Genomic DNA, 20,919 nt, shown 5'->3' with positions numbered 1-20,919 from the left:
CAACAGTTTGCACTGCATAGGGAACAGTGTAAAGCACTGCTGAGGAGCAGCACAGATCTCGCTGCCTAGTACCTGAGGCTGGAAGACTGCCAGGCTTTTCAAGACGGGCCCCCTTGCTTTGGTAAATGTGGCTTTGCTGCCTTACATAGGTGGCGTCATTCTGGGCTAGCTGGAAATGCTGAAGGGAGGTCAGCAAATTTGAAAGTGTTCGTAACTCTCTCTTCTAGAACCTTCCTTTCGAAAAGCTGACATCCAAGATTTGAAGAAGCCAAGGGGGGAGCGGGGAAATAATTTCTCAGAAGAACTGGGAGAGTCCAATGAAACTTCCCTGAAGATGATGTTGGCGAGGCAACAGCATGGACAGAGAACCCACTTGCCACAGCATTCCCAGTCCATCTCACTGCTAGGAAGAGGGCAGAGCGAGCGTCTTCTGCAAGGGGTTTGCTAAGGTGAAGTCAATACCAGGGAGAAAAACAGAAATCCTTAGGACCCAGGGGAGTCTACAGAAAAGCATCTCATGCATTCGGTATGAGGAGTTCCTCCCCTCACTGGTCAGGGATTCTCAGGTGTCCTGGTAACAAAGCTCCCTCCCCCCCCCCCCGCTCCCCTCCTCCTCTTCTCTCTTGTAGCTGCCTTCCTGGGACTCTCTCATCCGACTCAATGCGCACTGTTGGACTATCCCCTCTCCCCCTCCCCAGCGGCATGGCCAGGGAGTAAGGCTGCACCATGAATGACCAGTACCACCGAGCAGCCAGGGATGGCTACCTCGATCTGCTTAAGGAAGCCACCAAGAAGGACCTAAACTCGCCTGACGAGGATGGCATGACCCCAACCCTATGGGCTGCCTACCATGGCAACTTGGACGCGTTAAGGCTGATAGTGAGCAGAGGGTAAGTCCTGCAGCGTTTTGCCCTGTCTGGTTTGCTTTCTTTGACAGTTCAGTGAAAACTTTGCATTTCTTTCCAGTGACAGGCCACACAAATTCGCAGGACACTATAGCAATAGATTAGACACCCTTTCTCCTCACACAACACAGGGTCAGAAGAGTTTCTTCCCTCCCTTTTGGGGATCGGCTGGGTTTCATCAGGTATAAATCTACAAGAGTCTGAACTTATGCATAAAGTTTGTCTCCCGTACCAGGATGCTTTAAAAACAGAAATGCTCTGACTGGATGCAGTGCCATGTCGATCAGTGGATGAACTCCCCCCGCCACCCAAAAGTGACACAAAATTACAAAAGTGTGTCTTTATTTGGTGCCAGCCTGCATACTGGTACAAAATAGAGTTTATTTTACGTGATGCCTCCCTATTTTTGACTGTCTGAGGATCAGTGGACAGGAATGCACACACACACCTCCTTAACAGCTGTATGTATCTCTCTGCCAACCATTTTGTCCTAGAAGTCTCCACTCCATCACTCCCAAATTGCACCCTTAAAATCTCATGCGTGAACTCCAGTGTTGTTTCCCCTCAACGTTTGTTAAAACTTTGGGTCTGGCAACCCTAACCTCACCCTCTTTCTTTCCTCTGGTTAAAGCAGTTGGTAACCCTCTCTTGTTATGTACAGCTCGAGAGAGGCAATCCTTTTAAGAGAGAACTCAGACTGGTTTGAGAGAGGCATTGTTTTCAATATGCACGTATTTCTTTTGTCCCACTATTGCTCCCTGAAAAAAATGTATCAGCTTTTTCAGCCTTGCTTTTCATTATTGTTTGAGGAGGAATTTAGCATCCCATGCTTCCTCCCTCTTTCTAAAATCCAGTGAGGATGGCATGCTGAAAAGGCTGGCAAAGGCCTGTCTTTTAGATGGGCTAAAATGCAGCTTGGATTTATACTGTTATTTTCTCCGTCACAATCACTGATGGTGTTAATTATAGAACAAGAAGGAGCTGTGAGAGGAAGAATCTGAGAGCTGGAGAGGTAACGGGCTGACTGGATTCCCTTTCTAGATCATGCTGTGTGAGGCAGACCATCTCTGCCCCCAAAAGGCTAAAGTTTACAAGAGGGAAAAGAAGTTGTCTTGATTATTTATTGTACAGGTATATTCTGCAGAGGCTGACTATGTCTATTGGATGAAGGCTTCCTTCCCTTATGATTTATGTGGTAATTCTACTATGAACATATAATTTGAAGTCCTCATTTCAGCCACTGCCCTAACAGCTCTGTGAGATAGGGCCACTGTTGCAGATGAACTGAGATGGAGAAATCAAGGCTTGCCTGAGGTTTGCTCAAATCTCTTGCGCAGTATCCACTGGAGCTACCTTCACTTCTAAAGTGCGACTGCCATATAGAGACCTAGAATCTATGAGACCAAACCAGGCCTCTACCACAAGGCCTTTAAAAATCTCAGTTTCACAAGTAAAGCAGACATATAAGCAAATGACAAATCATGTGGAAACAATGGCTGCCCTTACACTGAGATGTTTTGATTTCCACAATTGATAATACGCACATTTTTACAAGTAAATGTTTTTCCTTCGAGTGCCAAGTATGAGTATTCTTGTATTATCTGACCTTATGTGCAAGCTGTATTCCCCTCATTGCCATGCACACTTTCTTGGGAACATGCCCTGTTAAAACTCAGAGGAAGGATGCTTTCAGACCAGGCTTTTATTGTGCAATTGCCCTGCTTTCATGCACAGAATTTTACAGGGAGGTTCAAATGTTATCATCTTCCATTTGTAACACTTCCATACTTTCCTATCTCCTGTGCCTTTTACACCAAAAGGGAGGGGCTGTGGCTTAGTGGTACAGCACCTGCTTTGCATGCATAAGGTCTCAGGTTCAATCCCTGGCATCTCCAGGCAGGGTTGGAAAAATTTCTGCCTGAAACCTGGAAATCTGTTGCTAGTCAGCGTTGACAATACTGAGCTGACTCGGTATAAGGCAGCTTCCTGTGTTCCTAAAATGTGCTTCCAGACCAGGCTTTTATAGCAGTATTGCCCTGCCTCATTCACAGAATTTTAATGGGGTGTTCAGATGACATCATGTAACCTCCTGTGTTTTCCCATTGCTGCTTCTGTCTTTTTCCTTAACACAGAAAACCCATCAAGGGAAAAAAAGAGATGGAATTGCTGCACAATGCTTTCTGACTGGTAGCTCTAGAAGCCCTCCATCTGGAAGCACCCAAAAGTGATTAAGGAGGGAAGATGGAATAACTACACAATGTCTTTTGATTGGTAGCACTACAAGCCCTCTGTCTGCAATTACCCTAACTCACTTTCAAGTAACCATGCATAGCATTGGACTATATATCACATCTCTGGCTGCATGCCACATCTCTGATCTGGGTAAACTGCTGCTATTCCTTTCTTTGGTTGCTGCATACCGCATCCCTGATTAGTAACATCCCCAGTTTACAAACCTCTACTAAAAGACGTAATGTTTGATTTTAGCACACACACAAAAATGTGTGCTAAATTTGATCACCTGATTCTGCCTTCTAAAAGGGACTTAACAGTAGATTTCTGCAGAAAGGTGCTATTGATACATTCAAGTTGGAATAGATGATCCCAGCAGAGAATCTTCCTTGCAGCTCAGCAAGTGTTTAATGAACTGAAAAAAATGTGCTTGCTGTCAGCTGGAGGATATAGTACCAGATGACGCTCATGCCCTTTTGGTGATGAACATTATTAGGAAAAGATGGATGGGGCTGGCACTTTAAAAGGTGCTTTCATCATGGACCACAGTTTATAAGAGAGAGAGAAGAAATATACTCAGATGCTGAATTAAAGCAGCACAGAATGTATAAGAGGGAGGGGACTTGCTGCACCCAGAGGAGCAAAATGATTGGATCTCAGTAATGGCTGGGCACATTTTCATGTATTTGATATGTCACTTTTTCCTAATTAATAACAGTACCATCTCCTGTGTTAGCGCAGCTGCCTAGTTTGTGGAGCAGAAATGGGCAAGGAACTTTACTCTGCTATAGGGAATTGTGGGGTCAAGCCTTTTTGCTATGTGCAAGCAACTTCTGTAGATTTTTCTGCACCAGAATGAAGTGGCTGAATGTGCACTGTTGTCTTCTTCTGTAGACACAGACCCAGAGAGAAGTTGCAAGGGTGCCACTCTGACCTGCTTCTCTAAGCTTCCCCTGAAAGCTGATAGTGGCTTTGAACATAGGCCTCGGTCCCCGATATGCCCAATATTCATTGCCCATGTTTATCCTCTCAATCTACTGGTAGGGAATAATGAGACAATATTATTGACACACATGGGGGATTTGTGTGCGCGCGCGCGTGTGCGTCTTTAATCTAGCACAGGCACTGGATGAAGGCAGAACTGTGGGCAAGACAGAAGGCTTTAGTGGTAGATCTGCCCTGTTCATTAGTCAGACAAAAGGCCTCTTTCATCCTTCCGGCTGTGCTCTAATGAGGAGAAAGAAGACAATTAATGTGATGGCTGGGAAAAGAGAGGCAAGTTGGCATTTGGTGCCACAGCCTCGGAGAGACAATCATTCTTCAGTGTAAGATTTTGACAAGCGCTTCAGTGGGGGTGCCTGAGATGGGCCAGTTTATGATTAGCTGGACTCAAAAATGAAGGGCTTCAGGGGATGAGACAGAGAAGAGGTCACCTTCTGTCAGAGTGGCAGTGTGCTGTTTTGGCAACAACGCTCTCTTATGAAGAATGGTCTTTCTGTTCTTGTTGTTTTATCCCTGGGCGAATGCAGGAGATTCTCTTTTATTCCAAAGAGACATACTTCAGCTGTGGACTAAATACAGTATGGAGTTTAGGTTGCAGGATGTCTAGACCCTGATCTTACCTATCTTTCCTGCTCTGGATTTGAATTTCTACTGCTTCAGCTTGCTCTTGCTCTTTTTGTAGGAAGCTTCAAACCCTCATGAGGCAGGCTCTGTAGTACATTTTTATGTTTGTTTGTATGTATGTATGTATTATTACACTTATATCTCACCTTTTTTCCTCAAAGGAACCCAAGACCGTTTACATGATCCTCCTCCTCTTCATTTTATCTTCACAACAACCCTGTGAGTTAGGTTAGGCTGAGAGTCAGTGACTGGACCTGAGTGGGGACTTGAACCCAGATCTCTTGAGTCCCAGTCTAACACTCTAATCACTACACCACACTGGCTCACTACATTTATATCCCAGGCATAGGAACTAGCCTATGAGCACCAACTGAGGGAAATTATCTAGGCAGGGTTTAAGGAGCAAGCGGTGATTATTCAAGGTAAAGGGAATGTAGAGGGAATACATATGTACAGGTAGCATGACAAAGGGCATCTCTACATGAGGCTTTATCATGAGCTCGTGATTGGTCACTCAGGGTCCTTTACATGACATCATCATTCTCCAGGGCTTCTCTTGTGCTTTATAACCTTTATCCTGTGTTTTTTAAGATCAGGGAAAGCCCAGCCTTTTTTCTAGAATTGCAACCATGGCTGTGTGTAATTGCACAATTCCACTATACTGCCTATATAATGAAACATATAGAACTTGCAGAGAAAGGAAATCCCTGAATAAAGCACATGTAGACGTGTAAAGGAGCCGATCTTAATCCCACAAAGAATCTGGAAGCAGAAGCCTCGATAAAGTTGCAGGATAAAACCCTGGTGTTGAGAAGCCCTATGCGCACAGACTGACCAGACGTAGGATACAGCCTCTATAGACAGGACTGGCAAATTAGGAAGTCTGGACTACCTCATACATGGCATTTCCACAACTTCGATACAGCCCTTGTGTAAGGGAAAAAAAAATGTAGACTTGTGTACAGTGTCATGAGAGAATCATGCAAGTATGTGTTTTTCTATAATGTCATGTACTTGGAAATAGCAGCATGCAGCAAAGTAGGAAAAACCTTGTGTGAAGTGGACTCCAGTGCGGTGTAAGAGCTATGGTGTTAACAAGGACTAAGGAGATCCATTTTTAAGGGTATGCCTCAGCCAGGACATCACTTGACAGCCTTGGTGAACTGCAGTCTCTTTCAGCCTCAATTCCCTGTCTATAAATGGAACTCTGATGTCCACAGATTTTAGAGGTGAAGTCCATATACCTTTGGCATGTGTTTTGTACCCTTTGGTTTGGATACCCTGGGCTATTCTCACTTGTTATTTTTCATTTTGCTTTAAACTGTTAAATTACGTTTTATCATGTTGTATTTTATGGTTTTAATTGTTGTGAACTGCCCAGACAGCTTTAACTATTGGGTGGTATAGAAGTATAATAAATTAAATTAAAATTGTTGTTGTTGTTCAGTCGTTCAGTCGTGTCCGACTCTTCGTGACCCCATGGACCATAGCACGCCAGGCCTTCCTGTCCTGCGCTCTCTCCCGGAGCGTGCTCAAGTTCATATTCATTGCATCCATGATGCTATCTAGCCATCTCATCCTCTGCCGTCCCCTTCTCCTTTTGCCTTCAGTCTTTCCCAGCATCAGGGTCTTTTCCAGGGAGTTTTCTCTTCGCATTAGGTGGCCAAAATATTGGAGCTTCAGCTTCATTATCTGTCCTTCCAATGAGCACTCAGGGTTGATTTCCTTTAGGATGGACTGATTTGACCTCCTTGCAGTCCAGGGGACTCGTAAGAGTCTTCTCCAGCACCACAGTTCGAAAGCATCAATTCTTCGGCGCTCAGCCTTCCTTATAGTCCAGCTGTCACAGCCATACATTACTACTGGGAAAACTATAGCTTTGATTAGACGGACCTTTGTCGGCAAGGTGATGTCTCTGCTTCTTACTATGCTGTCTAGGTTTGCCATAGCTTTCCTCCCAAGGAGCAAGCGTCTTTTAATTTCATGGCTACAGTCACCATCCGCGGTGATCCTGGAGCCCAAGAAAGTAAAATCTGTCACTGCTTCCATTTCTTCCCCTTCTATATGCCAGGAAGTGATAGGGCCAGATGCCATGATCTTAGTTTTTTTAATGTTGAGTTTCAAACCAGCTTTTGCACTCTCCTCTTTCACCCTCAACAAGAGGCTCTTGAGATCCTCTTCGCTTTCTGCCATTAGGGTGGTATCGTCTGCATATCGGAGGTTGATGATAATTCTCCCGGCAATCTTAATTCCGACCTCTGATTCATCCAACCCGGCATTTCTCATGATGTACTCTGCATATAAGTTAAATAAGCAGGGTGACAATATGCAGCCTTGTCGTACTCCTTTCCCAATTTTGAACCAATCGGTTGTTCCATCTCTGGTTCTTACTGTTGCTTCTTGACCCTCGTACAGGTTTCTCAGGAGACAGGTAAGGTGGTCTGGTACTCCCATCACTTTCAGAATTTGCCACAGTTTGTTGTGATCCACACAATCAAAGGCTTTAGCGTAGTCAATGAAGCAGAAATAGACGTTTTTCTGGAATTCTCTTGCTTTCTCCATGATGCAGCGAATGTTGGCGATTTGATCTCTAGTTCCTCTGCCTCTTCGAAACCCAGCTTGTACTTCCGGTAGTTCTCGGTTCGCATACTGCTGAAGCCTAGCTTGTAGGATTTTGAGCATCACCTTGCTGGCGTGTGAAATGAGCGCAATTGTGCGGTAGTTTGAACACTCTTTGGCGTTGCCCTTCTTTGGAATTGGAATGTAAACTGACCTTTTCCAGTCTTGTGGCCACTGTTGAGTGTTCCAGATTTGTTGGCATATTGAATGCAGCACTTTAACAGCATCATCTTTTAGGATTTTAAATAGCTCGGCTGGAATACTGTCATCTCCGCTAGCTTTGTTGTTACTAATGCTTCCTAAGGCCCACTTGACTTCACTCTCGAGGATGTCCGGCTCAAGTTCAGTGACCGCACTATCATGGCTATCAGGGACATTCAGATCTTTCCTGTATAGTTCTTCTGTGTATTCTTGCCACCTCTTCTTAATCTCATCTGCTTCTGTGAGGTCCCTGCCTTCTTTGTCCTTGATCATGCCCGTCTTTGCACAAAACGTTCCCTTGAGATCTCCAATTTTCTTGAAGAGATCTCTAGTCTTTCCCATTCTGTTGTTTTCCTCGATTTCTTTGCATTGTTCATTTAAGAAGGCCTTCTTGTCTCTCCTTGCTATTCTCTGGAACTCTGCATTCAGTTGGGTATATCTTCCCCTTTCTCCCTTGCTTTTCGCTTCCCTTCTTTCGTGAGCTACTTGTAAAGCCTCATCAGACAGCCACTTGGCTTTCTTGCATTTCTTTTTCTTTGGGACGGATTTCGTTGCTGCCTCCTGAACAATGTTACGGACCTCCGTCCATAGTTCCTCAGGCACTCTGTCTATCAGGTCTAATCCCTGAAATCTATTCCTCACCTCCACTGTATATTCATCAGGGATATGATTTAGGTCATACCTGAACGGTTTAGTGGTTTTCCCGACGTTCTTCAATTTAAGCCGAAATTTTGCAAGAAGCAGCTCATGATCTGAGCCACAGTCAGCTCCAGGTCTTGTTTTGACTGACTGTATGGAGCTTCTCCATCTTTGGCTGCAAAGGACATAATCAATCTGATTTCGATATTGACCATCTGGTGACGTCCATGTGTAGAGTCGCCTCTTGTGCTGTTGGAAAAGAGTGTTTGCTATGATCAGCATGTTCTCTTGGCAAAACTCTATTAGCTTTTGTCCTGCTTCATTTTGTACACCAAGGCCATGCCTGCCTGTTATCCCGATGATTTCTTAACTTCCTACTTTAGCATTCCAATCCCCTATGATAAAGAGGACATCTTTTTTTGGTGTTAGTTCTAGAAGGTGTTGTAGGTCTTCATAGAACCGATCAACCTCAGCTTCTTCGGCCTCAGTGGTTGGGGCATAGACTTGAATTACTGTGATGTTGAATGGTTTGCCTTGGATTCGTACTGAGATCATTCTATCATTTTTAAGATTGTACCCCAGTACTGCTTTTCCCACCCTTTTGTTGACTATGAGTGCTACTCCATTTCTTCTAAGGGATTCTTGCCCACAATAGTAGATATGATGGTCACCTGAATTAAATTCGCCCATGCCTGTCCATTTTAGTTCGCTGATTCCCAAGATGTCGATGTTCAATCTTGCCATCTCATGTTTGACCACCTCCAGCTTACCTTGATTCATTGATCTGACATTCCAGGTTCCTAAACAATATTGTTCTTTACAGCATCGGATTTTCTTTTCACCGCCAGACACATCCACAGCTGAGTGTCCTTTCGGGTTTGGCCCAGCCGCTTCACTCTTTCTGGCGCTACTTGGAAATACCCTCTGCTCTTCCCCAGTAGCATATTGGACACCTTCCGACCTGAGGGGCTCATCTTCCGGTGTCATCTCTTTTAGCCTTGTGATACGTTCCATGGGGTTTTCTTGGCAAGAATACTGGAGTGGGTTGCCATTTCCTTCTCCAGTGGACCACATTTTGTCAGAACTCTCTGCCATGACCTGTCCGTCTTGGGTGGCCCTGCACGGCATAGCTTATGGCTTCACTGAGTTACGCAAGCCCCTTCGCCACAACAAGGCAGTGATCCATGAAGGGGAAATTAAAATTACAAATAAATAAATAAATAAATAAATACATTATTAGCCCAATGTACATTAAATGGTGTAATAGGATGGGTGAATCTTTGCATAATGGGCAGAGTATGTCTGTTTCCTCTTGAAATCTGCTGGGCTTGGGCAATGTTGCTTATTCCTTACCAAACATGCCTTCCTCTCATACCTGCCTCTCCATGTACACACAGCTTCTGTCCTCTGCCTCTCCATATTTAACTTATCTGTGTATTGTACATGTGTCAGGAATGATTCTGAGCATTTGGAGATAGTTAGCAGCTCAGACTCAGAATGGGAACAGCCAGAACTGGGGGAGGCTTCTTCCCTGGTGAGCTCAGATATGGATAGACAGTCTTCTCAGGAACTTGGCACATAGATGGCTCGACCTGAAGGCTCCCCCACTTTCCTCCCCCGTGAGAACTCAGGTCTTGGAGGAGGAGAGTGTGTGGGGGGGTAACCTGACGGATGCTAGAGTCCGGGGCAGAGCGAAGTGGGAAAAGTTAGAGGTGCAGCTCAGACGTTCCACCTGCTTAGCTATGCGTGATAGCCTATGTAGGAGGGCACAACTCTGAGGGAGGGGCATCCCCCCCTAGTTATTCTGACAGGCAAGTTCTTGTTTCAAACTTGTTTCAAATTGATGGCAATGTCTCTGACTCCCACTTGGCTCCTCGATTGATATTCATAATTGTGCAGAGTAGCTGTTTTCCTTTGTAGCCTGAGAGTCTCCAAGGATTTGCACTTGTAAAGAATCTGATCGTTAACTAATAAAGTAGTTAGTCTGAAGCCTGGTACCCTGGAGTGTGTGAATGCGAAGGGAAAGGACCAAGGGAGCAGACAGCATGCAGCCCTCCCCCTCCCTCCCCTTTCCTCTGTCCTATAGTCCAGGGGCCCCCAACCCCCGGGCCACGGACCGGTACCAGTCCGTGGCCTGTTAGGAACCCGGCCACAGCAGGGGTGTGGGAACACCCCTTACCTTGGGTCCGCGGGGGGGGAGGCGATCCGCCCCCCCCCCCCGGAATCCTCTCCGGCCCTGGCCAGCTCCGCTCCATGGCGAGTCCGCGGAGCTGCTGGCCGGCTCTGGCCGCTGGCGGACTTCTGGCTGCTGGGATGCAAATGGCGCCCGTGTTCTTCAAGTAATAGGCTACATAATGTAGCCTATTACTGCAAAGAACAGGGATGCAAATGGCTGTGTTTCCACCAGCAATTTACTCCGACCGGGCTGCAAGGTGAGGTCCCTGTGTTTCCATGACGTTGTGGCCATTCAGCACCAGCCCCGCATTTTATGACTGAAAAACCGCTTCTTCTGAGACTGCTTACAGTCGGACTTTTCCAGCTTACTGTGGCTGCATTAATGACCTGTTTCCAAAACCACAATGGGTCCGGTATCATAGTGCTGCCCATGGGGCATGTAGCTCAGACTTTGTGGGTGTATCACTCTGACCTCAGGGACCCAACCCTCTTCCCCGTTTTCCGGAAGTTTAATCGCCATTTTGGAGCAGGATTCTGAGGGACCAACTTTTAAAACACCATTGAAAATAAGTGCTAGAACACAGCCCGTGACCCCAGCCAGGGGTGGGGCTCTCCCACTGTGCTGAATGAGGCTTGCCCTCTCAATGACCACAGAAATAACAGAGAAGCCCCTCAATTGACATGGGATATATCAAAGCCCTCAATTCCTTAATGCAATTAAGTGCGATCTCGAGGCTTCCGTCCATTGCCTTAGGATGTAACTCCTTCACAGCTTCCATATAGAGATCCTGTGTGTTAAAATGGGGGCTGGTTTCATTCTCTTTCCCACAACAAACCCATTAGTGTCTTCTCAGAAGTAACTCCCATTGCGGTGGATGAGGCTGAGATTCCCGCTCAATTGAAATGGCACACGTTAAAGCCCAATTCCTTAAATGTGTTTAAGCAACCAAGTGAGGCTCTGATGAATTGCCTTAGGAAGAAAGTACTTCGCAGCTTCATTATAGCTATCTTGTGGGTTACAATGGGGGCTGGATTCCGTCTTTGTCTTTACTACCCTCTTTCCTACAACAAACCCATTAGTGTCTCCTCAGAAGTAATTCTCATTGTGCCGAACGAGGCTTGCCTTTGAATGCCTACATCAGAGTTTACAGAGATTCCCCCTCAATTGAAATGGCACACTTTTAAGCCCAATTCCTTAAATGCGATTAAGCGCAATCTCGAGGCTTTGGACCATAGCCTTAGGATGTAATTCATTCACAGCTTCCATATAGAAATTCTGTGAGTTAAAATGGGGGCTGGTTTCACTCTCTTTCTCACAACAAACCCTTTACTGTCTTGTCAGAAGTAACTCCCATTGTGGTAAATTTATAGCTGTTACATCACTATCTGTGGTAACAAATGGATGGGTTGACTATCACAGCGATAAGATAATGTTGTGACTCAACATAGGCCACTTTTTGGTTTAACTATAAGCTATTTTAAACTAAAACTGAGCAGCGCTAACATTATTGACTCAGTACTGCAAAGTGGTTTGAAGTTAGGAAGTGATGCAATGTTTAAAGGCATTATGCAAGCATTATGGCCTATTCACATTATTATTACCTGTTATTAAACTTGTGTTCTCATTGATTGAAGCTCACTGCAGTCCTGTCTTCTCATGTGCTTCCCCAAATGCTGGTCATGTACCCTGCAAAGGGACTTCCCCATATAGCTTCCCAGTATTTGGTGATTCCTGCTTCAGGTTGTTTTGCAATTTCATAATTGCACATAATTATGTTTTTCCTACCTGGATGTTGTTAGTTAGGCTTTCCAGATCATCCGTAGAAAGGAGGATCTAGTATTAGCCTTCTACTCCCTTGGGGTGTTTTGGTTTCTCTGTCTTTCTTACTTCCCCCTTGCCCATGAAGCTGTGGCGACAGAGCGCTGCGCATCATTCTACCAGGAAATGAAGGAGGCAGTGCAGGTGGGTTACAGAAACCTGTGCTGGGGTAGAAAGGAAGGTACACCAGTCTTGGCACTGAAACCTGTCTCAGTGCATGGAGTCTTTCTGCAGTATGAGATTCCTTTCTGGATGGGAATTGGGCAACCCAGGACCTGTTAGCAGACATTCCCCACCTCACCCTTCTCCAGCTTGGTGCCCTCCAGATGTGTTGGACTGGAACTCCCATCATTCCCAGTCAGCATGGCCATCATTCCTCATCCTGCCAGCTCAGAATGATGGGAGTTCCAGTCCAACACATCTGGAGGGCACAGAGTTGGAGAAGGCTTATCTACCTCATCGCTCCATGCCTCAAGTACTAATCCTCACACCACCATTAAAGATGCTTCTCCTCAGCTCTCTGAAGAGCCTTGAAGAAGCAGAGACTGAAAAGAAATAAAGCCCACCCCGCCTCAAGGAATGACCAGGTGGTGCAGCAGCAGCAGCAACCCAAAGTAGCAGAGCCAGATCTCCCAGTAGGCCGGGCAAGGCAGCCTTCCTGCACAGGCTGTACTTTTGCAGGGCAGCAAAGTTTCAATTCTGTCATGCATTCTGTGGGGGTGGGTAGGGGTATAACATTTCGATTTTCTGCCTCAGTCACCAAGCTATCATGGCTGGTCCTGTAAGTACTGAGCAAATGTATTAGGAAATGACATTAGACATGATGACTCTTTCTAGCTCTGAAACTGTATGATTTAGTGGTTAAATTTGTTTGCTATTTTCACAAATAAGGGGCAACTTCACACAAGAATTTTTTTCTGCAAAAAGAAGCATGTGTCACAAGTTGTTTTATTTGTATTTATATCTTGCCACATGACCCTATGGGCCCTCAGCCTCAGGACACTTGAGGTCAAGAAGTCAATATTTACAGTGAAATAAACAGGTCACTGTACTTCACAGGTGATGGTGAACATGTTTGTTCCTACACCGAGATTAGCTCAAGGTAGGAAAAAAATCTAATGTCTGAAGTGGACTTAAACTCCCTTACTGCCAGGTGATTGTTGCACTTAATCTTTAGTGAATTCACATTTCACCGAATGTATTGTAGGAAGGGATGCCCCCCCCGCACAACACACACATGGTCCAACCACCATTTGATGTGGTGTCATGAAGTTGCCTGCAGGGAGAGCAAACATCTTTGATACTGCTGCCCTCCCACCCTCATAGCTATGAACTCCCCAGTGCTATGAGGTTGATTTGAGACACATGCGATGTGAAATAGTTATTTTACCGGGAAATAAGCAACAGTTTGCATGAGAGAGAGAGAGAGAAAGAGAGAGAGAGAGAGATGGGAGAGGACAGGAAAGCAAAGCAGAGGAGAGGAATTACTACTGTTGTCTGATTCCCCTCCTCCACTGCAAACGGGCCTATACACCCACTTGCAGTACACATGTGTTCATTGACAACAAACATAAACAAAACCTCACACACCCTACGCTCACAGCCGGCACTGGCATTTGCTGTTTCACTGGCTCTTTAACTAAACTCCATCCATAATTTATTCCTCTCTTGCAATTCATCCAATATTTATATTTTCCCTGAATTCCCCACTACTGATAGGCTGATATCAAGGTGAAGGGAAGAGGGCGGGCTAGCCAAGGAGTCAGAATGAACCTGTTGTCAGGTCCTGGATGGCACTATTCACCAAGGCTGCCTGCAAAGCAGGAGAAAACCCACTTGCTCCAACATCGTGCTGCCAGACAGTTTTGTGGTTCTGCCGCCCCCTGTCATTTCTTGCTGGGCCTGGCTGGCCATATATGCATGTCTGGAAAATGCCACTGAGTTTATGAGATGTCAGGATTAATTGCCAGGTGCTCAGAAATCATGGCTCAGCCTCTTCAGCACCGTACTAAGATTGGGAGACCTGCCTGAGAAACCATAAGATTGTAATTTTTAAAATTTAAGAATGTGTGTCTCCTGCCTAAGCCTATACAATTCAAGGTACTTGACAAGCAAAGTCCTTATTATATGTATCTCCTGCCTTTTCTCCAAGAAACTCACGGCAATATGATATCTACCCCACCCTGCCCCATTTTATCCTCACAGCAACGTTGTGAGGTAGGTTAGACAGGGAGATAGTATGGCAGTCCCAAGGGCATCCAGGGACCAACGTAAGGATGAGTAAGGATTTGAACCTGGTTCTACTTCTTCTCAGTGAGAAAGGATAAAATGGGGAGTGTGGGGGAGAGAACCCTGTGTGCCACCTTGAGCTCCTGGAAAGGCAGGATAATAAAATACAACAACAGCATTTAATTTTAGTTTAGTTAAGTATAATTTTTTTTTTGCAGGGTTGAACCTATTGGTTTACGTATTAGATTGGATTTGACCATGCCTGGTTACAACCTTTCAGCCTTTCCCCAACCTGGTGTCCCCCAGATGTTTTGACTATGAGTCTCATCAGCTCCAGCCAGCATGACCTGTGGTTAGGTATGCTGGAAGTTGTAATCCAAAACATCTGGAGGGCACCAGGTTGGAGAAGGCTGGTTTACAGAGTTTATGAATGGTGATGGATCCTTCCCCAACTTGGTGCCTTCCAGATGTTTTGGACTACAAGCCCCAACATTCCTAATTACAGGCCATGCTGGAGCTGATGGGAGTTGTATTCAAAACATCTGGAGGGCACCAGGTTGGGGGAAGGCTGGTGTATGCAAAAAGCACTGATATTGGAGCATTTTCCATTGGCCATTCTTGACCTTTTTCCATGTGGATGTCAGGTAAGGATGGCAGAGAATTCCGCCACGGATCTCGGGGAGGCCGAATGCCAGTGCAAGTTAATAAAAACTTACGTAGCCTAAAACGACTGGGTTAAAAAAAAAAAAAAGGCGTACGCAAATGGCGGCGGCTATGGCCGCCACCATTTTCATTCCTTATTTTGGGCCGTCTTAGTCTACGTAAATAATTACGTAGACTAAGACGGCGAAAATAAGGGGAACGCAAATAGCGTCCACTATGCTATTTGCGTTCCCCTTATTTTTGCCGTCTTAGTCTACGTAAATATTTACGTAGATTAAGACGTCAAAAATAAGGAACGCAAATGGCGGTGGCTGTAGCCGCCGCCATTTGCATATGCGTTTCCCCCCCCCCCCCAGAGCCCTCCACGGCCGGAAATCCGGCTGCGGACGGCTCTGGCCTGGCTGGGCCTGGCTGGCTGCTCTGCGGAGCTGCCGCAGAGCACAGCCGGCCGCGGAGAATTCCGGGGGGAGGAACAGAGCGCCTCCCCCCCGTCCAGGATTCTGGGGGGAGGGACGGAACGCTTCCCCCCCACCATAAACATAATCCGCGAACAGGTAAGTGATTTTCATACATCCCTAATGTCAGGTGAACTGAATATCCACATGCTGGAGCTGATAGGACTCATAATAAAAAACATTTGATGGATCCTGTGCATATGGCTTGCATGGGTAGTCTTTGCTACCCCCAAGCTCTCACGTGCCCTCTTGAATGCAGAACCAGCTGAGAATATGATGTTGGCCATGTTTAAATCCCAGCAAAAGACCAACAGAAGACAACTGGCTAAACAGCAGCATAGGTAAAAAGCAAACGCAAAAGCCCAATAATGCATTATGGAGGAGGAAGGATATAAGGAACCAGAGACCTTGCTAGAGGATCCAGCCAAGATCTGCTGTTAGGAGGAAAGGAAAGGTTCCTCCTGTGCAAGCACGGGGATCAACTCCTGCTCAGCTCCACAGGTTCACCTCCTTTTCCACAAATAATTTTGTAATAAAGACACCAGCAGGACTCCCCAATAAAGGCAAGCTGGCTTACACTAACAACAGAAAGTCTGCCGGTTATGCTGCCAAAACCTTCCCTTCCTGACTTTATTTAGAGATTTGTAGGCAGTGGCCTTTCTCACTCCATTACCCAGAACCCCTTCAGTCAAGGATGGGGCACCTCTGGCCCATGGGCTGGATATGGACCATGGGAGGTCCCCATCTGGCCTGCCAGCTTTCCTGCTGGCTTATCTCCATTGAGAATCATTGGGGAACCAAGCATCCCACAGTTTTCCTCCTGTGAAGAACATACATTCCCCCGAGGCCCTATGATAGCCTTCCATTACAGTATCCTCAAGAAAAAAAATATCAGAACGGCCCCTGACCCTGATGGTTCTGAACAGAAAGGATGGGTGCTGAACTAGGCCCATGGAAACTATAATCTCTGGAAAGAGATCGGGTGTTTTCCAAGAAGAGTGACCTTACAGACATAGAAGCATTCACTGATTTTATGCTCAGCTAGAAATTTCAGTTCTGTAGTTGATGGGACATCGTATATTATGGTAACTGAACTATTATGTCATCATATGAGTGCTTCATTTATATTAAGCATTACTATCACAATATCCTATGGTAGTTGAACAGATACTGAGAAAGTGATGGCACTGGTAATTCCTACCAGGCTATTTACACAGGACCTAATCCTGTACTGTCAATAGTCCTATCATTTTTCTCATCATAAAAATGTGTTACCTTAATTATTTAATTATCACAATGCATGTTGTGGACAAAGCAGTCCTGGAATAGCTATGGTTAAATAATAAACCATGCATTCATGACAACAAAGGCATGAGGTGCCCATGTGTTTGGATAATCAGATGCTTCAGCTCAGATTATTGGGTGATGAATAGCAGGTGATGCATCTAAGGAGCAAGGCCCATAATAGCAAGCTTCACATAAGCAGTAAATCTCATAGGGCTGAAGACAGTAAAGCGGTCTGTAATTAGGTGAGTATATAGATGAATATGGGGTATCCTTGTAGAAGGTTAACGGTTATAATTCTGTTTGTTAAGCTATCCTCTGAAAAAGACTTGCAAAATATTGTGATAGATCAATACCAGAGGCACAGGTAAAGTGAGCAATAGAAAATAAGAATATATAAATTAATTGTTTATGTCAGGGGTGGGCAACTTGTGGTCTGCCAGATGTTCTTGGACTGCACCTCCCATCATCCTTTAGCATTGGCCATGCTGGCTAGGGCTGATGGAAGTTGCAATCCAACAACATCTTGAGGGCCACAAGTTGCCCACCCCTGGTCTATGCATTTCCTTAAGTCCTAACGAACATCTACACATGAGATATACAGGTCTCCTTAAGCACTAATGATTTGTTTTCTGTATTGTTTTAGGGGTGACCCAGACAAATGTGATATCTGGGGGAACACACCTCTCCATCTGGCAGCAGCCAATGGTCATTTGAATTGCCTCTCCTTCCTTGTGTCTTTTGGGGCCAATATCTGGTGTCTGGACAACGACTACCACACGCCACTGGACATGGCAGCCATGAAGGGCCACATGGAATGTGTGCGTTATTTGGACTCTATTGCTGCCAAGCAGAGTAGCCTCAACCCTAAGCTGGTGGGCAAGTTGAAGGACAAGGCCTTCAAGGATGCAGAGAAACGTATTAAGGACTGTGTAAAGATGCAGAAAAAGCACCATGAAAGGATGGAAAAGAGGTACAAGAAGGAGATGTCTGATCACTCGGACACCATGAGCTTTTCCAGCTACTCCAGCAGCACTTTGAGCAGGAGGTTCCAGCACATGTCTATGATGACGTCCTTGCCATATTCTCAGGCCACCATACATGGCACAGCCAAGGGCAAGACCAAAATCCAAAAAAAACTGGAGAAAAAGAAACAGGGAGATGGGACATTCAAGATCTATGAGGACGGGAGGAAAAGTGTGAGGTCCTTGTCTGGCTTACAGCTGGGCAATGATGTCATGTTTGTGAAACAAGGCACCTATGTTAGTCCCAAGGAGTGGACCCGGCGCAATGTTAGGGATATGTTTCTGACTGATGAAGATACTGTCTCCCGTGCCATAAGTGACCCGGGTTTGCACATGGACTCAGCCCATTCTGAGGTCAGCACTGATTCTGGGCATGATTCTTTATTCAATCGGCCTGGACTTGGCACCATGGTTTTCCGGAGGAACTATGTCAGTAGTGGGCTGTTTGGGATCAGTCAGGATGAATCCAGCATGCTGGGACAGGGTCATATGGATAGGATGGGTGTCACACTTCACAACCGCCTGCAACGCTCGCCAAGTCTCAATGACAGCATCGGCAGTGCCAACAGCTTGCAGGAGAGGAATGTGGAGGAGCTACCGTGGGATGAGGTGGAACTGGGCCTGGATGATGACATTGAACCTGACACCAGCCCCCTGGAGACCTTTCTGGCCTCCTTGCATATGTTTGAGTTCATTTCTATCCTTAAGAAGGAGAAGATTGATCTGGAAGCTCTCATGTTGTGTTCGGACAATGATCTGAAAAGCATCAACATTCCACTGGGGCCCAGGAAAAAGATTCTGGATGCTGTCCAGAGGAGGAAACAGACTTTGGAGCACCCGGACATCATAGAAGACACTGATCTGTAAGCAACTGAGCCCTGCCTACATACTCATGGATACGCACAGGTCTTCAACAGATGATGAGCATAACTTAGATGTGTACTATACAAAAAACATGTGTTTGACAAATAGGAGAGTACCCCAGTAGATCAGGGTGTTAGAAGAACCTCTGCATAGCCTATGACAGGAACTTGCCAGCTCAGCTGACAAAACTTGATGGACAAAATGGAATTGATACCATGTTTCAATAGATGCAAGCTGGGTTTATAAGAGCGGAGATGCTCAGCATCTTGAGGTAACATTCTAGAACATTCTTAGGTCTTACTGCTATATAGGTTAGGGTATTTTGGGGATAATAGTTCTGCCATTAAAGGCACTGGAAACAGGGTGATGGGATATTCAATCTAGGAGGATGGGAGGAAAAGCATGAGGTCCTTTAAAAAAGCCTATATGCAGCACAGTGGAGCGGGGGAGGGGGAAGCAGAGAGGTCCTCTTATCTCTGATCACAGATAAGAGATTTTGGTCTGGGGGGTAGAGTGGGCAGGGCCTGGGGGAGAAGGTGCCAGGCTGGATGAGGACTTCCAGCAGGCAGGATACAGCTTGAGGGCTGGCGGTTCCCGATCTGTGCTATAAGGTCTCGCAGGACAGACATTATTATAGTCTCTTGTGCTCATGTCACCTGTTCTTCCTTTCTCCTGTGAGATATGCTTTCTCTGTTTTTAGTCTCATAGTAACCCTTCTCTCTCCTTACAAAAAACTATTCCCGACTAAGGTAGTAAAGCTGTGATGGGGCTGTACTGCTTCAGACTGCAGGTGGGGGCTGACATGATTGAATGTTCCCTCTTACAAAAAATACAAATAAATCCCAGAATTTAGAAAATGAGGTGTCAGGGAGAAGGATTCTAGCCCAGCGTTCTCCCTGACACTCTAGTTTTCCACGGACACGGTTTTGGCATTTGTGTGGAGGAGCATTCAGTCCTGTGAGTCCCCACTACATTCTGAAGCGATACAGGAAGTGTTGTCAGATCACCAGTGTGGAAACTATTTTTGCCTTTAAAGCTGAAGACACAGCCAGTGAGGCATGGGAGGTAGTAGGCCACCTTTGCCAGGGGGAGTGGCTACTGAGTGACAGCTGAGGGACAGGAGTCTGCCTTTGCCAGAGGGAGATGATGTGAGGTGGCTGCAAAAATGGCATCTGTGACTCTCTCGGTACTGTGCAGGTGTGTGGCTGCTGACTGATCAACAATGCTACGCACTGATATCAGCACCCTGCACTGGGCATAGCTTATTTATTTATTTGTTACATTTCATAGAATCATAGAATAGTAGGGTTGGAAGGCGCCTACAAGGCCATCGAGTCCAACCCCCTGCTCAGTGCAGGAATCCAAGTCAGAGCATCCCTGACAGATGGCTGTCCAGCCTCGTCTTGAAGGCCTCCAGTGTGGGAGAGCCCACCACCTCCCTAGGGAATTGGTTCCATTGTCGTATTGCTCTAACAGTCAGGAGGTTTCTCCTGATGTTCAGCCGGAATCGGGCTTCCTGTCACTTGAGCCCATTATTCCGTGTCCTGCACTCTGGGATGATCGAGAAGAGATCCTGGCCTTCCTCTCTGTGACAGTACTTGAAGAGCGCTATCCTATCTCCCCTCAGTCTTCTCTTCTCAAGGCTAAACATGCCCAGTTCTTGCAGTCTCTCCTCATAGGGCTTTGTTTCCAGTCCCCTGATCGTCTTTGTTGCCCTCCTCTGAACCCTCTCCAGTTTGTCTGCATCCTTTTTAAAGTGTGGTGCCCAGAACTGGACACAGTACTCCAGATGAGGCCTAACCAGTGCTGAGTAGAGGGGAACTAGTACTTCCCAGGATTTGGAAGCTATGCTTCTATTAATGCAGCCCAAAATGGCATTTGCCTTTTTTGCAGCCATTTATATTCACCTTTCCTCTGAGGAGCTGAAGGCAGCGTACACAATCCTCCTCCTCTCCATTTTATCCTTACAACAACCCTGTGAGGTAGATCAGGCTGAGAGTCAGTGATTGGCCCAAAGTCACCCAATGAACTTCATGGCCGAGTGGGGACTAGAACCCTGGTCTCCCAAGTCCCAGTCCAAAGACTAACCGCTACACCATACTGGCCCTCATATTTTTATTATTTTATGTATTACAATTCTAAACTGCCCAATAGCTGAAGCTCTCTGGGTGGTTCACAACCAT

At 45.9% G+C, this 20,919-nt stretch overlaps 1 protein-coding gene across 1 annotated transcript; it reads left to right on the top strand.

Moving 5' to 3' along the window:
* Positions 1 to 726: 726 nt before the first annotated feature.
* On the top strand, positions 727 to 18,739 carry USH1G (USH1 protein network component sans). The gene is made up of 2 exons (XM_084832359.1): positions 727 to 890; positions 17,494 to 18,739. Exons 1-2 carry the CDS (start codon positions 727 to 729, stop codon positions 18,737 to 18,739), a joined length of 1,410 nt encoding a protein of 469 aa, XP_084688485.1.
* Positions 18,740 to 20,919: the final 2,180 nt, after the last annotated feature.

Source organism: Heloderma suspectum, chromosome 2 (assembly GCF_057233095.1).
Source record: "Heloderma suspectum isolate Gila_16-S chromosome 2, 16-S_ref, whole genome shotgun sequence".
NCBI classification, from domain to species: Eukaryota; Metazoa; Chordata; class Lepidosauria; order Squamata; family Helodermatidae; genus Heloderma; species Heloderma suspectum.
Note: the sequence above shows the minus strand (reverse complement) of the source record. Positions and strands in the feature narration are given on the sequence as shown.

Bases quoted from the DNA above. Each gene is read 5' to 3' on its own strand.
- USH1G (XM_084832359.1), top strand. From the start codon at position 727: ATGAATGACCAGTACCACCGAGCAGCCAGGGATGGCTACCTCGATCTG. The intron at 891-17,493 runs GTAAGTCCTGCA...GTATTGTTTTAG, and splicing joins AGGCTGATAGTGAGCAGAGG to GGGTGACCCAGACAAATGTG.